We start from the raw sequence: 24,731 nt of genomic DNA, 5'->3' as shown, positions 1-24,731 counted from the left end.
GCAGCAACAGCTGTTGACCAGCTGCTTTCCCTCAAAATCAAAGGACTGCATCCAGTTAGTCCTACATAGAGTAGACCTATTGAAATGAACAGGACCCTAAGTGGCAGTTGCTGGGGAGCATGGGCAAGAGGGTGCTGTTGCACTCATGTCCAACTTGTGGGTTTCCCCGGTTGGCCACTGTGTGAAAAAAAATGCTGGACTAGAGGGACCATTGGTCTGATCCAGCAGGCTTCTTCTTATGTTAAACATATGAACATAAGTCCCATTTATTTCAATGGGCCTACTTTAAGTAGGGCTAACAACCCATTGTGGGTTGTGTCGCTTAGGTAACGTGTACTTTGACCCTTAATAAAGCGATTCCATTCATTAAACCAAGCAAAGAACGCTGGTTGCAAGACTAGGAAACCGCCCCACGAAAGACAAAGGAGGATCAAAGGAAGCCTTTGTATTAACGGTTATTGCGCAGGCCTGGAATTCTCGCAGCAGGCTACGGCGGCTTCATCCACGCCAATCAAGGCCAAGGAAGCTGGGCGGGGCTTCTGCCCGGGCAGTTCGAGGTCTTAATTGGCGGGCGGTGCTCCTCGGTTTTTAAAAGGAAGGAGACGCGCAGGTTGCTTCCGCACTTGCTCTGGAGCGCGTTTGCTGCTGCTGCTGCTGCTGCTGCAATGGCTGGGAAATCGGTGTCTAGTCTGGCGGGGATAATGGCGAAACCGCTTGGGACGGCGGAACCTGTGGATCTGGGCTCGTTGGTGGGACGTGTCTTGCTGGTTTCCAACGTGGCTTCGCTTTGAGGCACGACGAGCCGGGACTTCACCCAGTTCCATGAGCTCCAGCGGCGCTTCGGGCCTCAGGGGTTCACCGTGCTCGCCTTCCCAAGCAACCAGTTCGGCCACCAGGTACTTTCCGTTACCGCTTAATTGCAGGCGCGCCGGGCGGAGAGTCTCCCGCCTTGGGGTAATTTGTTCCTCTGGTTACTGGAGCTGTACACACACACACACACACACACACGAGGTCCTGCCTTAGGCGAAGCCTAAGGCGCAACTGTGTGGACTCTCCCCAGTCCTAGGCTGGCTGGTGAATGCACTCTGCACATGGCTAGAACTTTTTTTCCCCGTAGGCATGGTGGAGCAAGTATGAATCCCCTGATGGAAAAACAGGGTCTCGGGTGGAGCTGAGCACGAAGTAAGCTCGCTCTTATCTTTGCTCCCATCCGCTCGGACCGCATCTGTAATGAGGGCCGCGCCCTCCGGGCGTTGCAACTTGAGACTTCGTTGCAGCCGCTCTTCCCGGCGAGGTTGCCTTGCCTTGGACCTACACTATTGCTTTTAAGCGCTTTATAACATTTTTATAGCACTTTAAAGCAGTTAAAGCGCTTTATAACTGTTATAAAGCACTTTAAAGCAGTAGTGTAGATCCGGGTCCTTGGGTATATGGGGGTGCTGTGACGAGTGAGGGATTACTGTTGGCTCTTTGCCTTGTGCCGAAGACATCGGGGCCTTGATAGGGAATAGGAAGGCAAACACGCATCAAGGAGCTCCTTCCAGAGCTCCTTTGGGCTCTCACGGAGAGAAATCCTGGCCCTGAGGAAACCCCTCTTACACCATTGCTCTACTTCTCACATCTGTAGCTTGTCAGAGGCTGTGGAGGGAGAGGAGGAGGTGAAGCTGGGTCTACCTTTCTTTACGCGGACGCTCCTCAGCAAGTCACATTCTTGCCATGTAGCTAATCCTTTGCAACTTGACCCATTTTTGGTCGCTGCTCAAGAGCTACTCTCATCCGACCCAGAAAAGGCTGGTAAAGCTCAGCATTTTCTTCCCTTCAAGTAGTGAGGCTAACATAGCCAGGTCTCTGACCTTCAGATATTTCAGCCTTCCCCAAATATTTCAGCCTTCCCTCCAAATGTGTTGGACTACAGCACCTATAATCCCCTGCCAGTATGAGTAATATGGAAGGGAAGGTATTCTTGACTTTATGAGACATGGATGTGGAGATTAAAAGAGACTACAATAAGTTAAAATATCTGGACTTGTTTTACTCACCTGATCTTAGGAACAAGGGGCTGGCTGCTTAGAGCAGCTTTTCCACTTGTTCTGGAACACACTGAGCAAGAAACAACCAAATGGGAATTGAAGGAGGCATCTCGGTTTTAAAACCTGTAATTTGGTTTAGAGCATGTGGATTGGAAGAGGACAAGCTTTCTAAGGCTTGGAAGTCTTAAAGTTTTCAAATAATTAGTACAATAAAAGGGATCACTTTACCTCTTGTATCTGTGAGACTAAAATGCCTGTACTCTGACATCATTCACTGACTAAAACATTATGGAAGACCCTATTGGGGGTCAGGGGTCTAAATGAGCTCTTAGCCTTTCACTGGGTAATGTCTTGAGCCAAAAGGGACCAAGAAGTCAAATCCTTGCAAAGTGGAGGTTTAAAGAATAGAACAAACTCATAAGTGTTCCTCTCTCCTGAGATCTTCTGGGGAGACCTTTCTCTCAGTCCCACCAACAGCCCAGGCACGCCTGATGGGTACACAAGAGAGGGCCTTCTCAGTGCCTGCTCCAAGGCTGTGGAACTCCCTTCCCAGGGAGGCTAGGCTGGCTCCCTCTGTGCTATACTTCTGGAGGCAGGCAAAACCCTTTTTGTTCTGGCAGACTTTTGGAACTACTCTGGACCTGTGTTAATGGCTGTGTGTTTTTAATCTGTTACTGGTTTTTAAAAAATTAAAATGTTTTTAATTTTGCTGCAGGTTTAATTCTATTAACTTTTGTAAATTTATATTTATGTGTTTTAATTGTACAAGTTTTAATCTTGTAAACCGCCTTCAGTCCCAGTACTAGGAAAAAGGCAGGAAATAATAATAGTAGTAGTAGTAGTTCTGGACTTGGTTTTGCATACCTGATGTTCTGGAGCTACTTTGGATAGATTTGTGTGGTTTGTTGCCACCTTGCCTATGCAAATGCCTGCTTAAACAACTGATGAAGGTTCCTTAGAACTTCATTTCCCAGCCACACCTTGCAGGCAGTGTATAGGGAGGATTTATTGCAGGGAAAGGATTATTATTATTTAATTTTATATACCGCCCCATAGCCAAAGATAAAAACAAATATACAAATTACATTCTGTTCCCCACCCCAGCAATATGAAAACATACTCCATGAGATAACATGATCTGAATTTTAAAGAAGTATGTATTTGAGTTTCCTAAGCTGCAGATAGCCAAGCTGGGATGGGGATTCCAACTTTGTGTATTCCAACTTTGATTTCAGAACTTAAAGCACAAAGTTCAATTTAAGTAACTGAAGGAACAATAGGGCAACATCAGAATCCCCTGGCTGGTGTCGTGTATGGGAATTTCAAAGTAAGGACTTAAATTAGAAAAATAGCAAAACTCAAAGGGCTTGCTTTTATTATTCCTCACCCAACTCCTTTGAAGCCCTTCTAGTGCTGTTCATCATGATGCAACACAGGACTTCTCTAAAATGCTTACCACCACTTGAGCAATATGATAGAGGGTAGCTAGTAACATCAGTTGACATGGAGGGAAATTACTTTGTACTATATATTACTTTTAATGAGGAACAGAAAATTTCAGGTCATGGTAGTTGTAGCTAATGCAACATAACAGCTTATAGAATTGGTAGAGACTTGCTTTCCCCATAGCTAAGCTAGATAACTACCATAATAAGTAGCAACTGAATTACATGCTAATTCAGTTTCTGCAAGAAAATATTCTTCGACTGTTTCAGCAAGCTGCTACTGACCCAAAGGATTTGTTAAGCAAAGGGCAAATGCTACAGTAAAGCAGAAATCAGTCTGTTGGTTGCTGCTGTGGTGACTGGCATGTGTACTTGAACATATATTATCTTCTCTCCCCTTCTTCAGGAGAATGCCACCAATGATGAGATCCTGAATTCACTTAAGCATGTCCGCCCAGGCAATGGGTACGAGCCCAACTTCCCTGTGTTTGAAAAATGTGAGGTCAATGGGGCAAATGCTCACCCACTCTTCCAATTCCTAAAAGAGTCGTTGCCTTACCCAGACGACGACCATGTGTCTCTGATGACCAACCCGCAGTTCATCATCTGGTCTCCTGTGTGCCGCTACGACATTGCATGGAACTTTGAAAAGTTCCTCATCGGTCGTGATGGAGTGCCTTTCAAGCGTTACAGCAGGCGATTCGAAACTATCAAGATCCAGGATGATATTGAGAAGCTGCTTAAGCAAGTCCCCTAGAATCAACCAGATTAAGTCATGCTGAAACTTCTCTCTACTTCTCGTCTTGAGTTAGGCTTCTTTGATATATGATGCTACCCTAGGTTAAGTGGAACACTTTCTGTGCTAGAGGAAAGTTGCTTATGTAATACTGCAAGAAAGCATCCCTGGAGTCTGCCTAGATGCTGTGATGTAAACTAAACCTGTACCACTTTCCATTGTATGCCTGCTAAAACTATTACACCTAAAGCACATAGTCATCAATCTTAATTTCATGTGCACTACATAAATATATGCCAATAAATTGTTGCCATTTATTGTTCCTGGCATATGTTTATATGGTGTACATGAGATATGTGCATACTTCATACATTCCAGTTTAGTGGATATTCAATGTGGATCTATAACATGCTTGGTAAAAATCATATCATGTGAAGCCCCAGACTTCGTGTCCTTTGTCTTCAGTGCCTCTTTTTCTATGGTTCATCTGTTTACTCTGACAGTAAATTTCTATTCTCCTTCAAAATTTTATTAATGATGGTGTTTCTTCTAAACCTTTGAAGAGCATTTGATGTACCTATAAAATTTTGTATGAAGTTGTAGTAAATTACACCAGGGGAAACAGTTTGCAATCCATTTTGATGTTAAAAACTACTATAGATGAATAAAATAATTGAAATAACAATATGTGTGTATGTAAAGCTGGATATCTTTGGATATTAACTACATTTTTCAGTCTCAACAGTTTATTCCTGTTCTTTAGATTATTCTACCTTGGGACAACTTACTGCTATGTAACATGTTGCGGAATGTTTGTATACCTTCAAATAGGTATTTTCACAAAATCAGTCTAATCAGTGGATAGTATACCACTATTTCATGTTGGTAAGGTAGGATTTCTTCATTATATTTGTTGACAGAGCTTCTCTAAAGTCATAGAATAGCAGCGTTGGAAGGGGCCTACAAGGCCATCGAGTCCAACCCCCTGCTCAATGCATACCTGTCAGAGCAGTTCATGTATTATTCCCAACTTGTGCTGAGGGGCAGACCCAGTTCTATACATAACCATAGAACTGATGTGCCTTCAAACTGTACGTGGTGTATAAGACAATTAAAACTGGTGTTGTAATAAGACAATATACTTTTAGACCTTTTGGATAACCAGTATAGTGTAATGGATAATTACATTTGGGTGTGGAAATCCAGGATCCCTTCTGGAACTGGTTACTTAACTTAGCCCACAGCAAGACCAGGAGAACAAAAGCTACATTTGTAACTTGGCACTTTGTCACCATGGCACCAAGTGTCTTAACTGGGCTCAATACACTAGCCTTAGAGTGATCCAATTCTTAAATTAAGCCTAGCAACTTATGTGGGTTTTTAGATCAAAGTAACTGCTGTTTTTACATAATTATAGCAATGACTAACAAATTGGAGCAGAAATGATAAGTTTATACATACCTTATTTAAAATGTGGCTTTCCAATCTCTGCTTAAATCCAAGTATTGTAGTGCTAGCTGGTTTAGGACTTAACTGCACTGGCAAGAACATTAGGTTAATTTAGGGCATTTATTTGATTATGGTATTTTTATGCTACACTAAGTTCTCTGGGAAGCTTACAATGAAAGTAAAACAATTACATATAAAATTAAACCTAAATACAGTGTAGAACTAGCTGCAGATAAAACATAACTCAGCTGCTCCAAAAAACTCTTAGAGCTCTATAAACAGGTTTTAATATTTAAAAGCCTGGGGAAATACAAAGTCTACCTGATAGCAAAAGGTCAAGAGTGAGCCTCTTTGAGCAGGGTTTCCCATAAATTGGACACAATTCTGAAAAACCGTCTTACTAGTAGTGAAATGTGATACCCAGAGAAGAGCTTCTAAAGAACTTAATGGTCAGGCAGGTAAGTATGGGAGGAGGTGATCCCCAAGGTTAAGGCCAGCAATTTGAATTAAACCTGGAAACTGGCTAGAAGTCTTTGCAGAGTGCTAATGAGGAAGTACAGGTGTAATACTGTGTCACACTGTCAGCTCCTGTTAACAATCTTGTTACCCTATTTTGGATCAATTGAAGTTTCCAAAGGCAGTCCCGCATACTATGCATTGCAGTGATCCAACGGAGTTTACCAAGGTGCTGATAACCATAGCAGGGCTGTCTGACCAGATAGGATTGCTGCTGGTATATCAGCAATGATAGAGCAAGAGAAGTGGAGTTGTGGTTTGCCAAATAAGGAGAGAAGAGGGTGTTACGGAAATTGCAAAATTGGCTTTGGGGGTCCTATGTTCAATAGGGTAATTTTTGAGTTTCAGTGGGCCATGTGAGGGGTAGAATAAATATATCAGGAGAAAGAAGTCTGAAAGAGCATATTTCTCTTGTTTCAGGAAAAGGGTAACAAAGTATTTCCTGGTTACTCACAATGAGCTCAGCCTTTGGGTCACACAATGGAGTAATCACATCATGTTCAGTCCCATCAGACCTAGTTAAAAATGAAGTCTTAAGGTAGTGTACAAACTGAAAAACGTACAAAGTTAACTGAATTGCAATACTTCTGAAAATGGAGATAAAGCTGAGAATTTTACTTATAACTTCCTTAAATATCTTCAAGGGAAAGACAGTGCTACTTTGGAGATGTGGGGATGGGAGGGGGGACTGGTACACCAAGATAATCTGAAAACTTGGAAAGATCCCATACCTAATTAAGGATGCACGCCTTTGCATATCTAGTATGGCTGGGAGTTGTATAACGTTATTCTGTCTAAACATATATAGGATTGCACCCTTAAATACTAAAGATTAAAATCTATAATTGCACAAATTATGTTAATATATCCTGTTGGCCTAATAAGTCAATTTCAAATGGCTACTGGTCATGATGGCTATATATTGCCTCCAATATACCTCTGTACAGCAGTTGCTGAAGCAAGAGGATGCTATTGCACTTATGTCCTACTTTTGGGCTTCCCATAGGCAGCTATTTGACCACTGAGTGAAAGAATGCTGGTCTGCAGTGGGCCTTTGGTCTGACTCAGCAGGGCTCTTTTTATGATCTGAAATACCTGCTTAGCTTGTTATTTATTAAATCACATCCAGGTCTATGTTCTCACAGAGCAACTGTGTATCTCTTCCAACCAATAGCACATAGCCCCATCTTCCCCTCGGCTTTGTGTGTATATAGGCTTTAAAAAACAAAACAAAACTTTTGAATTAATGTTCATAAATATTTCTTAACACTTCAACACCTGGTGAGTACATATATTTTATTCAAATGAAGAGATCTTGCGGGCAATTGCGACAGCCATTTTAAAGACTCCAGTCTGGTTTTGCCTCATTTTGTTGTTGCTGTTGAAGGTTTTTAAGATTAATTTTTGTAACAATATACAAACGTCCCAATACTGAACACTGCTAATACATTATAGTGGCTGCGAGGGGAATGCATTCAGAAAGAAATAAAGTAGGAAGTCAGAATGTACACTGAAATCCTAATCACATTAATTTGTGAGCTAAGTTTTATTGAAATCAACAGGATGTCTGAGCAATTGTTAGGTCTGGGCTGTAAGAACACAAAGGTAAAGGTGGTGTAAGGGTGGTAAAACTGCAGGATTAACTGAGGGTTTAACAGAACTGAACAGAAAAGGTTTGGGGCTGATTGTAGTCCGCAGGTTTTTCAAAAATATTTTAATTTAGCAGTGAGGCTGAAAACTGGAAATGCAACCAAGGATTTTCACTCAAGAATTGGATGAAGAGGCTATGGGAACTGGCCCTCATGGAATAACTCATTAAATGAGTTAAGCCCAACTAAAACAACTTACTACAGATGATTTGTACAATCCTTGGCATAAATTCATAGACTTTGCTACCATGATAAAGAGGACTTTCACCCACCATAAGGAAAAAGGTGGAGATAATTATTACAATTACTATAGACAATTACTATACTATTCTGTTTAAATCAAAACATGGTGAAACCTTAACATACATTTAACACACATTAAATACATTTAACACACATCACACATTTATTTATTTATAAATAATATTATTGTATTTTATATTATGGTTTTATACTGTTGTTTTATACTTTGAATGTTTTTAATTTTTGTGAACCGCCCAGAGAGCTCCCGCTATTGGGCGGTATAGAAATGTAATAAATAAATAAATAAATAATACACATGACAGGAATTGCTGTGAATGAGCTGCTTAGTTGTAAAGTAGTAATGTTTATTGCTTAGCTATACATTATTTTATTTTTGGAAATTATATAATTTCTAAATAAAATTAGAAGTTTGCTTGGCATGAACTGCAAAACGAAATGTGTAGATGTTCACTGTAATTTTTCTTTTATTTGACAATACCAGCCATGTCCCCTTCAAAGTTGCGCAGGGGTAATCTGGTTTTATGGAGAAGAAAGTGCTATGATGGAATAATAGGCAAAAAGCAAAAACCTGACAGCTGCAACTGCTTCACCATCAGAGAACAGCGAATCTTTACACTGCAGCATGTGCCAAAGTTGAATTCAGGGGTGCAGAACTTCAGGCACCAGGGTCAAATCTAGCCTTTCTGGGGTCTCAATTTAGCCCTTCAAGGTTCCCCAGATAGACACGCCCCTTCTTGCCCCAACCACCCATTGCTGGTTCTCCAGCTTCTGTGCAATTTTTTCTCCATTCTAAAAAGCCTCTCCCAAGGCTTTGCTACTGGCAGTGAGAGCTTTAAACTAAAAGATGCTGGATTTTTGAGGGGTAGTTTACTTCTGCCCACCACTGGAATGCAGCTTCTTAGAGTTTCATAGAATCATAGAATAGTAGAGTTATTATTATTTTTTATTATTATTATTATTATTATTATTATTTATATAGCGCCATCAATGTATATTGATGTTGGAAAGGGCCTATAAAATTGGAAGGGGCCTATAAAGCCATCGAGTCCAACCCCCAGTTCAATGCAGGAATCCACCCTAAAGCATACCTGACAGATGGTTGTCCAGTTCTCTAAAATGGAATTTGGTTCCTGGGCTGAAAGAAGTTCATGATTCCTGGTTTAATTCATCTCAGGGCACAACCCTATGGTTTCTGCCCTCAATGCTCATAAATCTCTACACTTGGAAGCTTTCTAGCATCCAGTGCAGAGCAGGAGTGACGGAGGCAACCATTGCCTCCGCCACTACTCTTGCTCTGCATTTTTGCTAAATGGGGGTGGGGTGTGTGTTGCCTGTCCAGCTGGGGCATTCCAGAGGGGGAGGGAAGGAGGCTGGAGAGATCTTGTGATAGATTGTATCCTAAGCCTGGCCTCTCTAGTCTCCCCTTCCCACCCAGTAAAATGCCCCTTTTACCCCCACCCCACCCCACCCCACCCCACCTGAGGTTGAGTTCCCAATCTCGAAGAGCTAGCCAGCATGGTTATTTCTGCACTGGCTGCAAGATGCAGGGTGCGTGAAGTGCAGATTTCCAGATCCCAGGAATCTGAAGTATCCTATGGTTCCCCGGACTCTTCCTTCAATGGCTTAAAATCCAGCTTAGTTCAAATCTTTTAACTGTTAATGACTGTCAGCCCTGGTAACTAAATGGAGCTTCAATATACAGAGGCAATACACCATTTAATCCCAGTTGCTGGGAAGGGGAGATAACAATAGGAGGAGGCTGTTGCCTCCATGCCCTGCTTGGAGGCTTTCAGGATGTCAAGTTAGAGCAGAAGTGGGGTATGTGTTGGCCCTCCAGATGTTTTTGAACTCCAGTTTCACTAGCCCCAACCAGCATAGCTCATGGTCAGGAATGGAGATGGGAGATGTAGTCCAACAACATCTGGAGGACCACAGGTTCCCTACACCTAGACTAGAAGTAGTGTGAGCTGCAGAATATTTCCCAGGCTAGCTCAAGATATTTTGCTCCCTCAGGCAAAGGACAAGATGCTTCCACCTGTAGAAGCAGACCAGACTGGCAGATGACTTTTATTTCAACATTGGCCACAAGGCAGTATCCCCCACCACACCTGAGAGAAGCAGGCTGGATTAGGGGGGGCAAGGCAGGCTGCATGGCACACACAGCTTGGTCCTCCAACTCCACCTGGCTCCTGGTTATTGACCATTGAAACCAATGCTGTGTGACGGCACCAGCAACGCATATACAGATGGACTGCCTGCTAGAGTGCATAGCCTGGGGTGCCTGCCTGCCTGCCTGCTCACAGGCCTTTCCTGACAGCTCTGTCTATAACATATTGAGGGAAAGCAACTAGACAAGACAGCAAGGTTGACAACATCCTATGGGATGTAGCTCATCCTCTCAATATCTGCCGCCTGAGACTGCCAGCTCATTCTGTCTAATGTTAGGGCAGCATCATGAGCCAGTGTGGTGTTATGGTTTAAGTGCTTCCTACTTGGCCATGAAACTCACATGGTAACCTTGGGCCAGTCACTGACTCTCAGCCTAGTCTACATCACAGGCTTGTTGTGAGGATAAAAAGGAGAGGAGGAGGATCATGTACACACCTTTGGCTTTTTGAAAGAAAAGGCAGCATGTAACAAATAAATAAATATAAATCAATGTCTGTAATGAATGAAGCAAGGATCTCTTTACAGCTGGGAACTGCGATCCAGTTTGAGCAGAAGGGTTGTAACCAATGTTAGCCTAACTTAAGTTTCATTTGTTTCAATTGTCTACTTCTACTTCTGTATGTCAAAGTTAGGCTGCCGGTGTTAAGTATATGAAAAGAAATACTTGCTTAGTCATTAAAATTGTGTGTGTATGGCTATCTCAGGGTTAAACAGAGAAAGACTATCTGTGGGCAATTACCTTGAGATAGAGGCTGTTCTGAGAACTTTGCTAAGATTCTAAGTTAGCCTCATCACAGCTGTATGTAATGTAGATAAGAATTGTATAAGATGTGTATATAGTTTCTCACTTGTGTAAAATAGAACTGATCACTGCTTACTGATCACTGCTCTATGATCACTGCTCTCTGTGCATGCTTCAGTGTGTTGATCTGAACTGAACTGCACAGAAGCCTGAAAGAAATAAACCAGCTCTGCTGTGTAAGACCTGCGTGATGTGTGTTTGTTTCTGAGCACAAACAGAGTTCCAGAGAGAGAAAAGTTCTGGCACAATAACCCAACAAAAGTTATGGGCCCAGCCTAACCCAGGAAAGCTACGCCAGCCTAATCCAGGCAGAAGAACCAGAACTTGGTGGGAACGGTGCAGTATCAGAACCAGGAGTCTGCTAAAACAGAAGACTGTTGATGGAAGAAAACATCAAGCTAAAGCCAGTGCTGCAAAGTGAGGAATAATCTCAGTCGGCTGACTCTGAGGAGGACTCTGAGCAGGAGGACGGTGAGATACCAATTCCTAAAGCAGAAGGAATGGCAGGAGCTAATATGTCTGGTTTGCATCAATTGTTGGAAAAGCTGAATGACTCTAACTATGCATTATGGTCTTACAAAATGCAAATGTATCTGATTCAGGCTGAACTGTGGTATGTAGTCACAGAGGATCCACCAGATAGAGCAGATCCACAGAATGCTAAATGGTTTAAGGACGATGCAAAAGCAATGGCAGTTATTGCATTAGCTGTAGAAGACTCTCAAATTTCCTTCATTCAGTTTTTGAATACATCAAAAGAGTGCTGGAATGCGCTACAAGCTGTATATCAAAGAGAAACAGCGGGCAGTAAAATAATTCTAACCCGGAAGCTGTATGGAATGAAGCTGAAACCAGGGGAGTCTATGTCAAACCATTTGAAAAGCATGAGAGAAATCTTCAATCAACTCAGAGCACGAAAGATGGAGTTTACAACTATACACCAAGTCTATGTGATTTTGTCAAGTCTTGATTCATCGTACGACGCGGTTGTCACCATGATGGAAAGTCAAGAAGAGAAAAATTTAACCCTTGAGTATGTAGCTAGAAAACTACTGGAAACCTATGAAAGAAGACAAGCTTCAAAACAACAGAGCCTTAAACTTCCTGTGGCTGAATTTCAACAAAGCCATAAATCTTCTGACGTGGTGGCTGCATTAAAGGCAAAGAAATGCTTTAACTGTGGTTCCACAGGACACTTAAGGCGAAATTGCAACAACAAGAAGAAAAAGCTGTTGACAGCAAAGTGGAGAGAAGAAAACAACATGAATAAAGCTGAATCAAAAAAGAAGTGTCTTCTAGCAAGAGTCAAAGAGACAATGAATCCTTGGTTTTTGGACTCTGGGGCTTCAATAAGTATGACAAAAGACAAACTTTCATTTGTAACCTTAGAAACTTCTACTTCAAAACAAAAGTGTGTTACCCTTGCAAATAGAACAAAAATCCAGATTTGTGGTGTAAGTAATGTATATTTTGATTGTCTGAGAGTTGAACTACAAAGTGTTTTATATGTACCAGAATTAGAAACAAACCTTCTAAGTGTGTTTCAGTTAACAGAAATGGGGTATGAGGTTTGTTTTACTGAAGAAAATTGTACTATAAAACAGAGAAACAAGGTGTGTGTGCAAAGAATAATGAAAGAATCTTTGTATGTGATTAATACTTGTACAAAAAATGAAGTTGTAGCTAGCAAAGTCACAACAAAAACAATAGCCAATTGCAAACCACACCAAGAGTGCATCCATTTAACTCATAAAAGGTTTGGTCATGCTAACTATAAAACAATTTCTAAGATTCCAGAATTGTGTGAAGGAGTGAAAATCAAACCATGTTCTAACTATGTAGAATGTAATGTATGCAGTGAAACCAAGTGTCATAAGTCAAACATTCCAAAACATAGTGAGAGAACAACAAAAAGAATTTTTGAATTAATTCATGCAGATCTTGCAGGTCCTTTTGAGACAAGTCAAAGAGGAAACAGATTTTTCTTGTCTATTGTTGATGATTACAGTAGATTTGGATTTGTATATGTGTTAAAACAGAAGAGTGAAACTTTTAGAAAGTTTAAAGCCTTTGTTAAATGGAATAAAAATAGATTTAAAGAACCTATAGTTAATCTAAGAACGGACCGGGGAGGTGAATTTCTTAGCAACCAATTTAAAAAATTCCTCAGTGATGAGAGTATACAACATGACCTTACTGCTCCATATTCACCATTTCAAAATAGAGTTGCAGAAAAGAAAAACAGAACCTTACAGAACATGTTAAGAGCTCTATTGAAAGAGTCAGGATTGTCTAACCTGTTCTGGGCAGAAGCTTTGTCCACCTCAAATTATTTGTTAAACAGGCTTTACCACTCTGTACATGAAAAAACCCCATATGAAATGTTTTACAAAAAAAAACCTAGAGTGTCACATGTAAGGGTTTTTAGAAGTAAATGTTTTGCTCATATTCAGAAAGAAAACAGACCAAGAAAGCTAGCTCAAAGAAGTTTGGAATGTAAACTGTTGGGATATGATACACAAACAAAAGGCTATCGTTTGTGGTCTCCATATCACAAAAGTGTAATTGTGAGCAGAGATGTAGTTTTTCATGAACAAATGCAAGAAACAAAACAGTATGTAAGTTTGCCTGTAGAACAGAAAGCTGTAGAAACAGAAGAAATTCCTGAACAATCTCAGCAAGAGAGGGAGGGGGAAGAAACTGTAAAAGAAGAAACTGTGCCTGTAACTATGCCAAAGCGACCAGAAAGAGAACGCAAAGCTCCAATTCGTTATTCAGATGAATACCAAAGCAAACAAGTTTCTCATAGAGCTTTACTAATAGCCTATGAACCTACTTCATTTAAAGAAATTCAAGAAATAGAACCTAAAGAAGCTCAGAGCTGGCATGAAGCAATGTCAGAAAAAATCAGAGCAATGAAAAAAATGAAACGTAAGAGCTAGTACCTTTACCTGAAAGCTGTAAAGCCATTACCTGTAAATAGGTATTCAAAATAAAACAAAATGAGAAAAGACAGGTGAAACGTTCAATGGTAAAACACAAAGAGATGCTTTTAAAGATGGGTCTCAGATTGTAACACAATTTAAACAACATGCGCAAGAGGAAGACTGTTAAGTATATGAAAAGAAATACTTGCTTAGTCATTAAAATTGTGTGTGTATGGCTATCTCAGGGTTAAACAGAGAAAGACTATCTGTGGGCAATTACCTTGAGATAGAGGCTGTTCTGAGAACCTTGCCAAGATTCTAAGTTAGCCTCATCACAGCTGTATGTAATGTAGATAAGAATTGTATAAGATGTGTATATAGTTTCTCACTTGTGTAAAATAGAACTGATCACTGCTTACTGATCACTGCTCTATGATCACTGCTCTCTGTGCATGCCTCAGTGTGCTGATCTGAACTGAACTGCACAGAAGCCTGAAAGAAATAAACCAGCTCTGCTGTGTAAGACCTGCGTGATGTGTGTTTGTTTCTGAGCACAAACAGAGTTCCAGAGAGAGAAAAGTTCTGGCACAATAACCCAACAGCCGGGTATTACCCAGAGGACCTTCTCTTCTGCTGCTCCCAGACTGTGGAAGGGCCTGCTGGAGGAGACTTGTCAACTTGGCAGTCTATTAGCATTCAAGAAAGCTATCAAGACTGATCTCTTCCGGCAGGCATATCCAGTGGAATTTTAGGATGTTTTTAGAATGTTTTTAAGATGTTTTAACAATGTATATTATGTTCTTAATTCAGTTTTATGTATTTTATATTTACTGTTGTTCCTCGCCTTGATCAAAATGGAAAGGCAGGAAAGAAATAATAACAGTAATAATAATTTATATGCTGATTTTCTACAGTAAAACATACTCAAAGCAGCGCACATAAGACAACACAGAAAAGAAAAATAATTAGCTATAGCAATAAAAATTAAATAAAAAGAAAACAATTCAGTACATATAAAATAAAACTCAATATTACAATGAAACAAGTCCAGTCTCCGTAGAACTAACATGGAATTGGATGCAGCCTGGCACACGGAAATCTCAAGCCCTCAGGGATACTTGGCAAGGCAGACAGCGCCCGTTTCCTGGAACGAAAGGCCCTGTCTTTTCCTCGCCGCTTGACGTTCGCAGCCGCGCGAACGGCGGAGGAAACCTCGCGCTTGCGCAGTGCCTCCTGAGCGTGCGACTGGGCGAGGAAGGATATCCGCAGTTGGGGAGGGCCGGCCGGTAGCGCGCATTACTGTCATGGCGGCCGCCGAAGTCGGGTTAGAGGGCGGTGGAGCCACTGCCGGCCTGAGGCCGGACGCCGGGACGCAGCGGGCCGAGCTTATGCCGCTGTTAGGGGCGGCTCTGCGGCCAGGGGAATCCTGGTGAGGACGGAGCGGGGCTGGCGGCGGTTGTGGGGCGAGCGCGGACGAGGCCGTGGCGGCTCGTTCCGCCTCTGGGTGACAGGGCCGGGCCGCGCGTGTCCCCTCCGCAGTCGGGCTCTTGGGCTTTGAATGCGGCCGCGCAGGAGGCGAGGGGGGATTGGGGCGCGCGGGCGGGCCAGCCGGAGCGTCCGGAGTCGGCTCCAGGAGGACATCTCGGTGCTGTTCGGTGCTGCTGAGTCACTCTTCTGCCCCGTCCGCTCCTGCAATGTTGTTCATCTTCTTCCCGGGCTGTTTCTTTTGTTTTGACGCGTCTTTCGTCCTGTTGTAGGTATCTGATTGACAGCCGGTGGTTCAAGCAGTGGAAGAAATACGTGGGCTTTGACAGCTGGGACCTCTACAACGTTGGCGAGCCCAATCTCTTCCCGGGACCGATTGATAATTCGGGGCTTTTCGCAGGTAAAAGTTTCAGGAAGAAGGGGTTCGGTTGTGTAGTAGAACCTGTTGTCATGGTTGTGGAAAAAGCTCAACAAGTGGGAGGAGGGCAAAAGCCATGTACCACTTCTGGAGCATGTTCTGAGGCTGCTAAAAAAAAAAAAAAAACCTTTCTAATTTCTTCCAAAAGTGTTTTCCTAACTCTTAAGCAGGGATTGAATCTCCTCTATAATAAATAGTTTGCTATGAAAAGTTATGATTGGTCTCTAGCATGATTATCACTTCAGCAGTTGCTGTAATCCTAGCTGGCATTGAAACAGAGCTCAGAGGTTCCACCCTTGAATTAGTTGCTCATCTGTGGCTTCTCACACCCTTCCTGTAGTTTTCCTCGCTTCCCATTCTTTTGCTCTACAGGAGCTTTGCCCGTGGCTGAAAATAGATTTCTTTTTTGTAAATAGAAACTTTAACAGAGCTAACCAGTATGTCTGCTTCTATCATTTGATTAGTTGGTCACAAACCATTATTAGCTTGTTATATAGTAGGCAATGGAACTCAAAAATCATTACATTTATGTTCTTTAGATGTTTGAACAAGTTTTTCCCTTCTCCCTCTGAACTCTAGTTCCATGTCAGTTTCTTTGGTTCAGTATAAAGCTCAGGTTTGCAACACAAGTTGACCTTGGTAAGGTGATAACTTAAAATCTAAAGATTTTAAACTCTTCATATGTTGTTCTGTTGTCATTCCAGAGACACTGGGACTTGGGATTTCATGTTCCTGTGCTGTACTACTCCTCTTGCTTCAGGGAACTTCCTTGTGGCAACAGGAGTAGGGCAAGAAAAGCGCAATCCTGAGGCCCCCTGTCACTCTGGTGGAAATACTTGAACAGTCCCTTAGCAGGTTTAAAGTGATACACATGGTAGAAAGGTGAAGCTATTTTGGATTTACCCACAAAATTAGTATGCTTTCACTAGGAAGTCAGTAAAGTCTGTATACCAGCTAGTAAGTCTGCTTTCCTTATGTAAATGCATTGAAAATTCTTAGTAGCATTTACCGGTTTTGCACTGTTCCTTTAGCAAATTTTAAATACTGTATAGTTTGTTGATTTAATTGAACAGCATTCAAAATATTTATTGTGAAAGGGGGTGCTTGAAATTAGTTGGCAGAATAATAGTCTCTCTGAGTAAAGACCTACTTTAATATTACTTGAATTGCCTGTAGAGATCTTCAAAAGATATGAGTTTGTCTGCCAATTTGAAATATGGCTCTGTGTATGTGTGTTGAGTTTTATTCATGCTTTTACATAAGAGTTGCTCATCTTCCTGTATGTTACTGTATTTCCTTCCCTTTTTAGATTCAGAAGCTCAGACTTTGAAAGAACACCTCATCGATGAGTTGGATTATGTGTTGGTTCCTACTGAAGCCTGGAATAAATTAATAAATTGGTATGGCTGTATAGAGGGGCAACAGCCAATTGTGAGAAAAGTAAGTGTTAATGATCCTTGTATGATTGCTTATCCAGAAATAAGTACCACTGAATCCAGAAGGGCCTAATCCCAGGTAGTCTGTTCCCTTGAAGTCACTCCTCATACCCACACAGAAGCCCTATGCATTTTCTCTTGAATTCTTCAGAGGAAATGCACTGTATAAATAACATCTAGGTGACATTTTAACTAGTGCATAGAAGAATACATATTAATATAATATATACATACAAAATATTAAATTAAAATCTAAATACCATAGCTTTCTCTTGCTCTCAAATGATCAGGCGTGTGACAATATAGATAGCGGGTGGGGAGGTGCAGGGGGGAGAAACAGGTGTTTTTCTACTGTTTGGATTCCACACCCTGAACATCTGAAGAAAGTGAGTTCCCCTGTTGCTGCACCAGCTCCTCTTATCTTCCTCTTATTCTTTTTTCAATTTTATCTGTGTTTCTTCAGCTAAATAGCTCAACTCTAACTATAAAACATTTGCTGCCCCAGTACAGTGCTCCTTCCTCCTCTCACTGCTCCTTTTGCTGTTCATTCAGCGCAGTATCTCAACTTTAACCTTGGAGCACTTTGCTTCTCCAGCATGGTGCCCTTGCATTAATCTGAGGACTGTGTCTGGCAAGGGTATTTTCAGTTTGCTTTTCCTGCCTTGTGCCAGGATGGTCTAGGTGGACTTAGCGATTGACATATTGTGTGTGCTAAGTTACCCACCTATGGCGTACAAGCTTCTGGCACTCAAGCTCAGTGCTGCCTGCCTGCCTTTTAGTGCAGTGTCTCAGCTCTGAAGTTGGAGTAAATGCTATGCTCCAACCTCCACAGTGAATTGTGGACTGTGTCTGGTAAAGTGTGCACCTTTGTCCTGTCTCTGCCTCTCTCTTGCTGTCTCTAGAAATGCCTACCCTCTCTCTGCCTGCCCCTTTGATTAGGTAACAGTACCTGCTGCTGATAAAGGTGGATGCCTTTTCTCTGCCTGCCTTACTCATCTGCCAGGACTGGAATGGAAGGACATAACATTGGGGCTTGCTTGGAATATTGGCCATTAAAGTCCTGCCTCTGCCACATGTCCACATCCGCTTCTGTCTTAATCAGCATTGCACTTTCTATGACTTTGTTGGCAATTGTTAGCACAAAACAAACTTCAAATACTGTATTTCTCTTTCACCATAACTCTGTAATCCCTGCAGCTATCCTTCTGAAATTTTGTAGGGAATTTACCTAGGGGCACCTCTACATTGTATGTAATGTTCATGCAAATTGCCCACTAAACACAGAAAAGGGAGGTGCCCCTCAGTAAGTTTTAAAGCAAACCTTAATGGCTTCTTGCAACCCCTTATGCTTATTTGTCTGAAGTTTTGCATGGTTTGTCCTATCACAAGGGGATACTATGTAAAAGTGGTCCAGTTCTGGTCTCAAATAAAAAAGTTATAATAAATTGGTAACTCAGCAAGGATTTTCCTACAAAGCCTCATAGATCGTTAATTCCACCAAAGTTGTTTTCCTTTGGCCATTCAAATGCATAATGAATTGTTGGTGGAGGGGCAGGTAAGAACAATAAAACAACTTTTTAACCTAGCAGAGAAGTATGGATTGGGGAAGAGTTTGTTTTCATTACACATTTGAATGGTCGGAAAACTCCATTGATGGAAAAATGTTATAACCATTTTTTAATTTCCCATTTTATAGTCAATGGGCAAAACATCTAAGCTCACAGGGAAGAGGCAAGTGCCCTCTTGGCACTCTTCTGGTTGGCTGGCTTTATACGATCTCTGAGCCTTATTTTGAACTTCTTTCTTTTGCATTCAAATGAAACATTCAATATTATTGTTAAAAGAAAATGTCAGGATTTAAAGAAATAAATGTCACTGATAAGAAGTTTTGAGTTGCAGGGTTAATATAATCAAACAAAGCTCCTGGCAGACTGACCCAGTTAGCATGATCACTGCATCCCCATCACTTACTTAATCCATGGTGGGTTGTGATGTGTGCCAGCAGCCATTGTGAATATTCAAGCTGCGGTGGGCACTCACTGCAGCTTATCATAGTGTTGAAATCCAGGCAGGATGGGTTGTTAGTGTGGTTAACAAACCACTTACAACCTATGAGCTATTTTAAGATTTTGTGTAGTTTGTTAACCAAGCCAACAACCCACCTTGCTCCAGGTTTGGATGTCATAATAAACCACCCTCCGTGACTTGAATGTTAAAAAAATGGCTGCCAGCACGCACTGCAGCCCATTCAGGCTTAAATATGTCATGGTGGCCTGTGGTGATCATATGAACTAGCCCAGTGATACAAGCTGCATTGGCAGTAGTTTGTTCTAGAGCGAGCACTATCATTTAGTTAATAAAAGTCATCTCCTTGAAAATCCTGTGTCGTCAACTTGAGTCATAGAGAAAGGTATTCAACAAGGAAAGTATTCTTTTTTCATTTTGAGTTAATTTATGTATGATGTAATGCAATTCATATTAAAGACATGATGCAGGGACATTAAATGGCATCAGAGATTATAGAATAGTAGAGTTAGAAGGGGCCTATAAGGCCACCCAGTCCAACCTCCTGCTCAGTGGAGGAATCCACCGACAGATGGCTGTTCAGCTGCCTCTTGAACGCCTCCAGTGTAGCATTCAAGAAATTGAAGCTAATGTTAGGTGTTATAAAAGCCCCTGGCAAAGTCAACCTGTTCTTGTACCCAATCTAGATGGGTGTGTCTTACTGCCTTCTGGTATCAACTTTGTTTATGAATTCCATAATCTTAGGTTTGCTTACTTGAAAGGAAGTGCCATTGAATCAGTGACACACTACACTCATACTTGTTGTCCTATTGTCCTATTTCTTCTACCACAGATCTCTGTTTCCAGTGGAACTCTGTGTGTGTGTGTGTGTGTGTGTGTGTGTGTGTGTGTCTACCTTTTTGTCTGTCTTTGCATTCTCAGAAATATGGCAGAACTCCAAATAATTGTAATCTCTGTATGCCACCCTGAGATCTTAATGATATAGGGCAGGTTACAAATGTTTTAAATAAATAAATAATAGCAAGTTCCTATGTGTGCTATATTTTGAATCAAGTGGGTAATTGAGATGAAGTGTTACCTGCTAATGCCCTCTGAAAGAATCTTAAATTTAATATGCAGAGTAGAAGTGTGAGATTCAGAAGAATACAAATGTCTCCATTCTCAAAATAAGAAAAGTGTTTAAACATTCCCATATTGCTATTAGAGCATGGTTTATTTCAAGTTTGTCTTAAAAAGTGTAAATGTAAAATAGGAAGATTTTTGCAATCATAAGCAAATGGGAGAAAGAATAGTCATGGGAGAAAGAATAGTCATTTGGTGCAAGTAGCCTTCATGGTACTTCATTGTATAACTAAACTACAAGCTTATAATGCAAGGAGATAAAAAAAGATGTTGCTACTTGCAAATAGTAATTGTTTTTACGTGTCCTAATCTTATGTAAACTGCCCAGAGAGCTTTGGCTATGGGGCAATATACAAATGCAATAAATAATAATAATATTAATCCTATGTTTTGAGCATTTACCTTTGCTGTGACATACATGTATATTTAGATCCATGAAAAAATGTGGGAGGTAGCATTTATGTTGCTTTATTATTGTTTTTTAAATGGACTGAATGTCATGTGGCACATATTATTTATTCATTTAATAGATTTATATTTCACAGCATATTTAAAAATATCTCTTAACAGTTTACACAAATATATTAATATAGAACATTTATAAGAACATTAAAATAAAAGGAGACTAAACGTGTAGTAGGATTTGGATTAGGCATCCACAGGTTACAGATAAACAGAGTAGAATTATTTTAGGTGTTTAAATTTCGAATGTCAGAATATAAATACCTTTAAGACCTGTTAGAAGATAATTTTCTAAATAAGCTGCACTGCTGTTTGTTTATGCTAGTGGCTATAGTCATTTTTGTGTGTGAAAGCTTCAGAGAATCCTATTTTGAGTTTTAAAAAATATCAGTTTGGATGTTCCCGTTCTGCACCAGAGCATCTCCCAACTTTACAACTTTATTAGGGTGGGGGCAGCTTGTGTAAAGAGGCTCATAGTTAACTTGGTTCTGTTCTGTTGTACCAGTTTTACAAGAATCTCTTTCTTCATAGGTTGTGGAGTATGGGCTTTTTGTGAAGCACTGTAAAGTCGAGGTTTATCTTTTGGAGCTGAAGCTATGTCAGAACAGTGATCCTCTTAGTCTTGTGAGCTCTTATTTCAGCAAAGCAGACACTGTTGGTGAGTAGTTATTTGCTAATACCGTAAGACATTTTAAAACACACCCACAATTACTATTCTGTAATCACTTGTTAGAGAACTAAACGGGACAAGTATATTTTGCCATTTTGGAGAAGCCCCTTCAAGTTGTTGTTGTTTTTTTGACACTCCACTGAAAGCAAAGACTGAAAATGTTTCTTCCTGTGAAATGCTGCTTTCCTGATATTTCTAGAGTATTGCTATTTCCTTCCAGTAGTTATCATTGCTTTTTTTGTATAAATAACCCTGTCTGCAGACTCTTCAGTAGTATGAGTTTATGCTGCTTTCACCTTAGTTGGATTTTTTTTTAAATGATGTGTTTGGGTTAAAGTGAGAATATTTGAATATTTCAGACTGTACAGTTGTAAGGCGGATATTAAATTTATGGAAAACCAGTGTGCATAGGTTTAGTCATGCCTCTTCTGGTATATTTTGCACTGGCAAATAAGCCATTTAGTGCCATCGTCACATAGAAATACAGCATCTAAGAATTTTATCTTCCTTATCAGCTACCATTGAAAAAGAAATGAGAAAACAGTTCAGTATTCCTGATGGAAAGGAAATTAGGCTGTGGAGCAGATACATGAGTAATACTTATGAGCAACTAAGCAAACTTGACAGCACTATACAAGATGCGGGGCTCTATCAGGGACAGGTAAGAAGTCTGCATACTTTGACAGTTTTCTGAAACATGTTGTTGTTATTATTATATTATTATTTTATTTCTATACCACCCAATAGCCAAAGCTCTCAGTTGTTGAAGCAGGCTGCAGTTTTTAAAGACTGGGCTGGATCCAGATTTAGTCATTCTTAGAGTATTATTATTATTATTATTATTATTTATTTATTTATTTATTTATTTATATAGCACCATCAATGTACATGGTGCTGTACAGAGTAAAACAGTAAATAGCGCCCTGCCGCATAGGCTTACAATCTAATAAAATCATAGTAAAACAATAAGGAGGGGAAGAGAATGCAAACAGGTACAGGGTAGGGTAAGCAGGCACAGGGTAGGGTAAAACTAACAGTAGAAAGTAACAGTAGAAGTCTGCACAACATCAAGTTTTAAAAGCTTTAGGAAAAAGAAAAGGAGAAAAGAGAACAAACAAAGAAAAGAGTAGATACATTGAAATCAATGGATACATTTCAATGGGTTTACTTGTAAGTATGACTAAATTTGGATATAGTATTATAAAACTTGAGCTGGTTCCTAGAGTATTGAGCCAAGTGCAGACAAACCCCAGCTGTCATGCAAGCGCTGCTAAGTTCACATCCCAGCCTTTTGTATGAGAATTAGCACCTGCACCTGAGGTCTTTTCATGCCACTGTGTGATTAGTACAATTATAATGGCCTGAAAAAGACTTGCAGCAAATCTCAAAAATCGCGCAACCTATATCCTGGTTGTGCTTTTATATTGTTTTACACTGTTGTTTGTTTTATACTTTGAATTGTTTTCATGGTTTTAATTTTTGTGAACCACCCAGAGAGCTTCAGCTATTGGGTGGTATAGAAATGCAATAAATAAATAAATATGCAATTGTTGGTTCCTTAAATCATCACTACTTGGAAGTGCTGCTGGGCTAGAGGCCGATCGGTGGCTCCTATATGTCCCTGAGATGTTTGCATGGGGGATTGGAGGTTGCTTGAATTGGGCCTTGGACAAAAGTTTGTATTTTTGTTAAAGGTGCCAAAGAAAGCACAGATCTAATAGGTATCACTGCCTCTGCCTAGTTCTATTCTTTTCCCTTTCCTCTCCAGATAGTATTAATAGAAGTGAAGAATGAAGATGGTTCATGGCCCAGACAATCTTCTCAGACAAAGTAAGCATTTATCCCTTCACGTTTCCTCCTCTCCGGTTTAGACATTCTAAAACCTGATCTCAGAACTACGGTTTTGTAATGTCTGAATTGGCACTGGGAGCTGATGCTACTGTTTAACCTGGCATGACATTGGCTTATTTTACCACCTTTCTCTGCTCTGTTTTTATTATGTTTTGTTGAATTGTAAGTGAGGCACTTTTTAAATTGAAGTAGCAACTCATTGACTTGAAAACTAGTACCGGGTGCTTTCCAGCTATATTCTCATTCATAAAGTCTTGAATGAATGAGTCTTATTTTTACTATATGGGAAAAAAAACATTTTTTCTTAAGAGGTACAATGTTTAGTTAGCTCAGTTTCTTTTAAATTCGAGAACTGTCTGTTCTAAGCACTACTTCATTCTTAAACTGAGTTTATTGTAAAGTTATTTACTACTAAAACAATGTAACTAAGTATTAAAACTTAGCGGAATAACCGCATTCACAGAACTGCAAAATGTTGGGGGAAATGTGTGATTCTAAATTATAGGTTCCTCTTAATGGATGGATCCAAACTTTGGTGTGTAAAGGGGCTGGCAGAAGCAGAGTTCCCCAGTTCCTCATCCTCCCCATGGCATCAAGGGACCCTAGTAAATTGTGTGGACTGTGCTGCAGGAGACTGAGGTGGAAGGGTGGAATCCATGAAAGTTGGGCGAAATTGTCAAGCAGAGCATTCCAGTCGCGGTGTTGAGAAATTCTGCTGTGAAACAGCATTTTCAGATGGTGCTGTGCTGCCACAGAGATAGCATAGCCAGCTGTGTTGTATAAATTGTGCAGCACAGAATTGGGCTGAGAGAGAGACAGGACAAAGCTGGCAGTGGCTGTCTTAACAGCATTTAGCCACTGTGCAACCTCCTATGTTCTTGCAATTTTATGTCTCTAATATGGAGTAATAAACTTCTTATAATAGGATTACAGCAAACAACCAGTAAGAGTTCTTGCATAACTACTGTCCATGGTTTACACAACCCATGGGCTGTGGGGGATGAGCAGGAAAGCACGGGCGCTTTTAATCAACAACCTTCAATAGGCTTGTTGGTACGTTGTTGAGCATGATGTGCATACTCAAATTGCTGGGGTGTTCAGGGACTAAACAACCCAGTGGTCCAGGTTCTCATGTCACACTCACAACCGTCAATCAGAGATTGTTCACAGAAAGTGGAAGCGGCTCACAGGCAATGCATATCCCTGCAAATTTTGGGTTAAATAACTCACTGTGGCTTACAAACTGAATCATAATGCTTGTGGTGGGTCTTCTAA

General features: G+C 40.7%; 2 protein-coding genes across 5 annotated transcripts in view; both read left to right on the top strand.

The window, feature by feature from the left end:
* Positions 1–630: 630 nt before the first annotated feature.
* Positions 631–4,896, top strand: GPX1 (glutathione peroxidase 1). Its single transcript, XM_063123361.1, has 2 exons — positions 631–896; positions 3,882–4,896. The coding sequence occupies exons 1-2, from the start codon at positions 666–668 to the stop codon at positions 4,230–4,232; spliced, it is 582 nt and encodes a 193-aa protein (XP_062979431.1). The 5' UTR covers positions 631–665; the 3' UTR covers positions 4,233–4,896.
* Positions 4,897–15,265: 10,369 nt separating this feature from the next.
* Positions 15,266–24,731, top strand: part of USP4 (ubiquitin specific peptidase 4) — a 41,497-nt gene continuing 32,031 nt past the window's right edge. For all 4 annotated transcript variants that reach the window (XM_063121063.1, XM_063121062.1, XM_063121061.1 and 1 more), the window contains exons 1-6: positions 15,266–15,416; positions 15,745–15,872; positions 17,200–17,330; positions 21,467–21,593; positions 22,121–22,266; positions 23,374–23,435. In XM_063121063.1, coding sequence (XP_062977133.1) covers positions 15,292–15,416; positions 15,745–15,872; positions 17,200–17,330; positions 21,467–21,593; positions 22,121–22,266; positions 23,374–23,435 — 719 coding nt within the window. In that variant the 5' untranslated portion in view covers positions 15,266–15,291. The remainder of the gene's footprint in view (positions 15,417–15,744; positions 15,873–17,199; positions 17,331–21,466; positions 21,594–22,120; positions 22,267–23,373; positions 23,436–24,731) is intronic.

This window comes from Elgaria multicarinata, chromosome 3 (genome assembly GCF_023053635.1).
Source record: "Elgaria multicarinata webbii isolate HBS135686 ecotype San Diego chromosome 3, rElgMul1.1.pri, whole genome shotgun sequence".
Classification (NCBI taxonomy): Eukaryota; Metazoa; Chordata; class Lepidosauria; order Squamata; family Anguidae; genus Elgaria; species Elgaria multicarinata.
The sequence above is the reverse complement of the archived record's forward strand: the minus strand, read 5'-3'. Positions and strand labels throughout refer to the sequence as shown.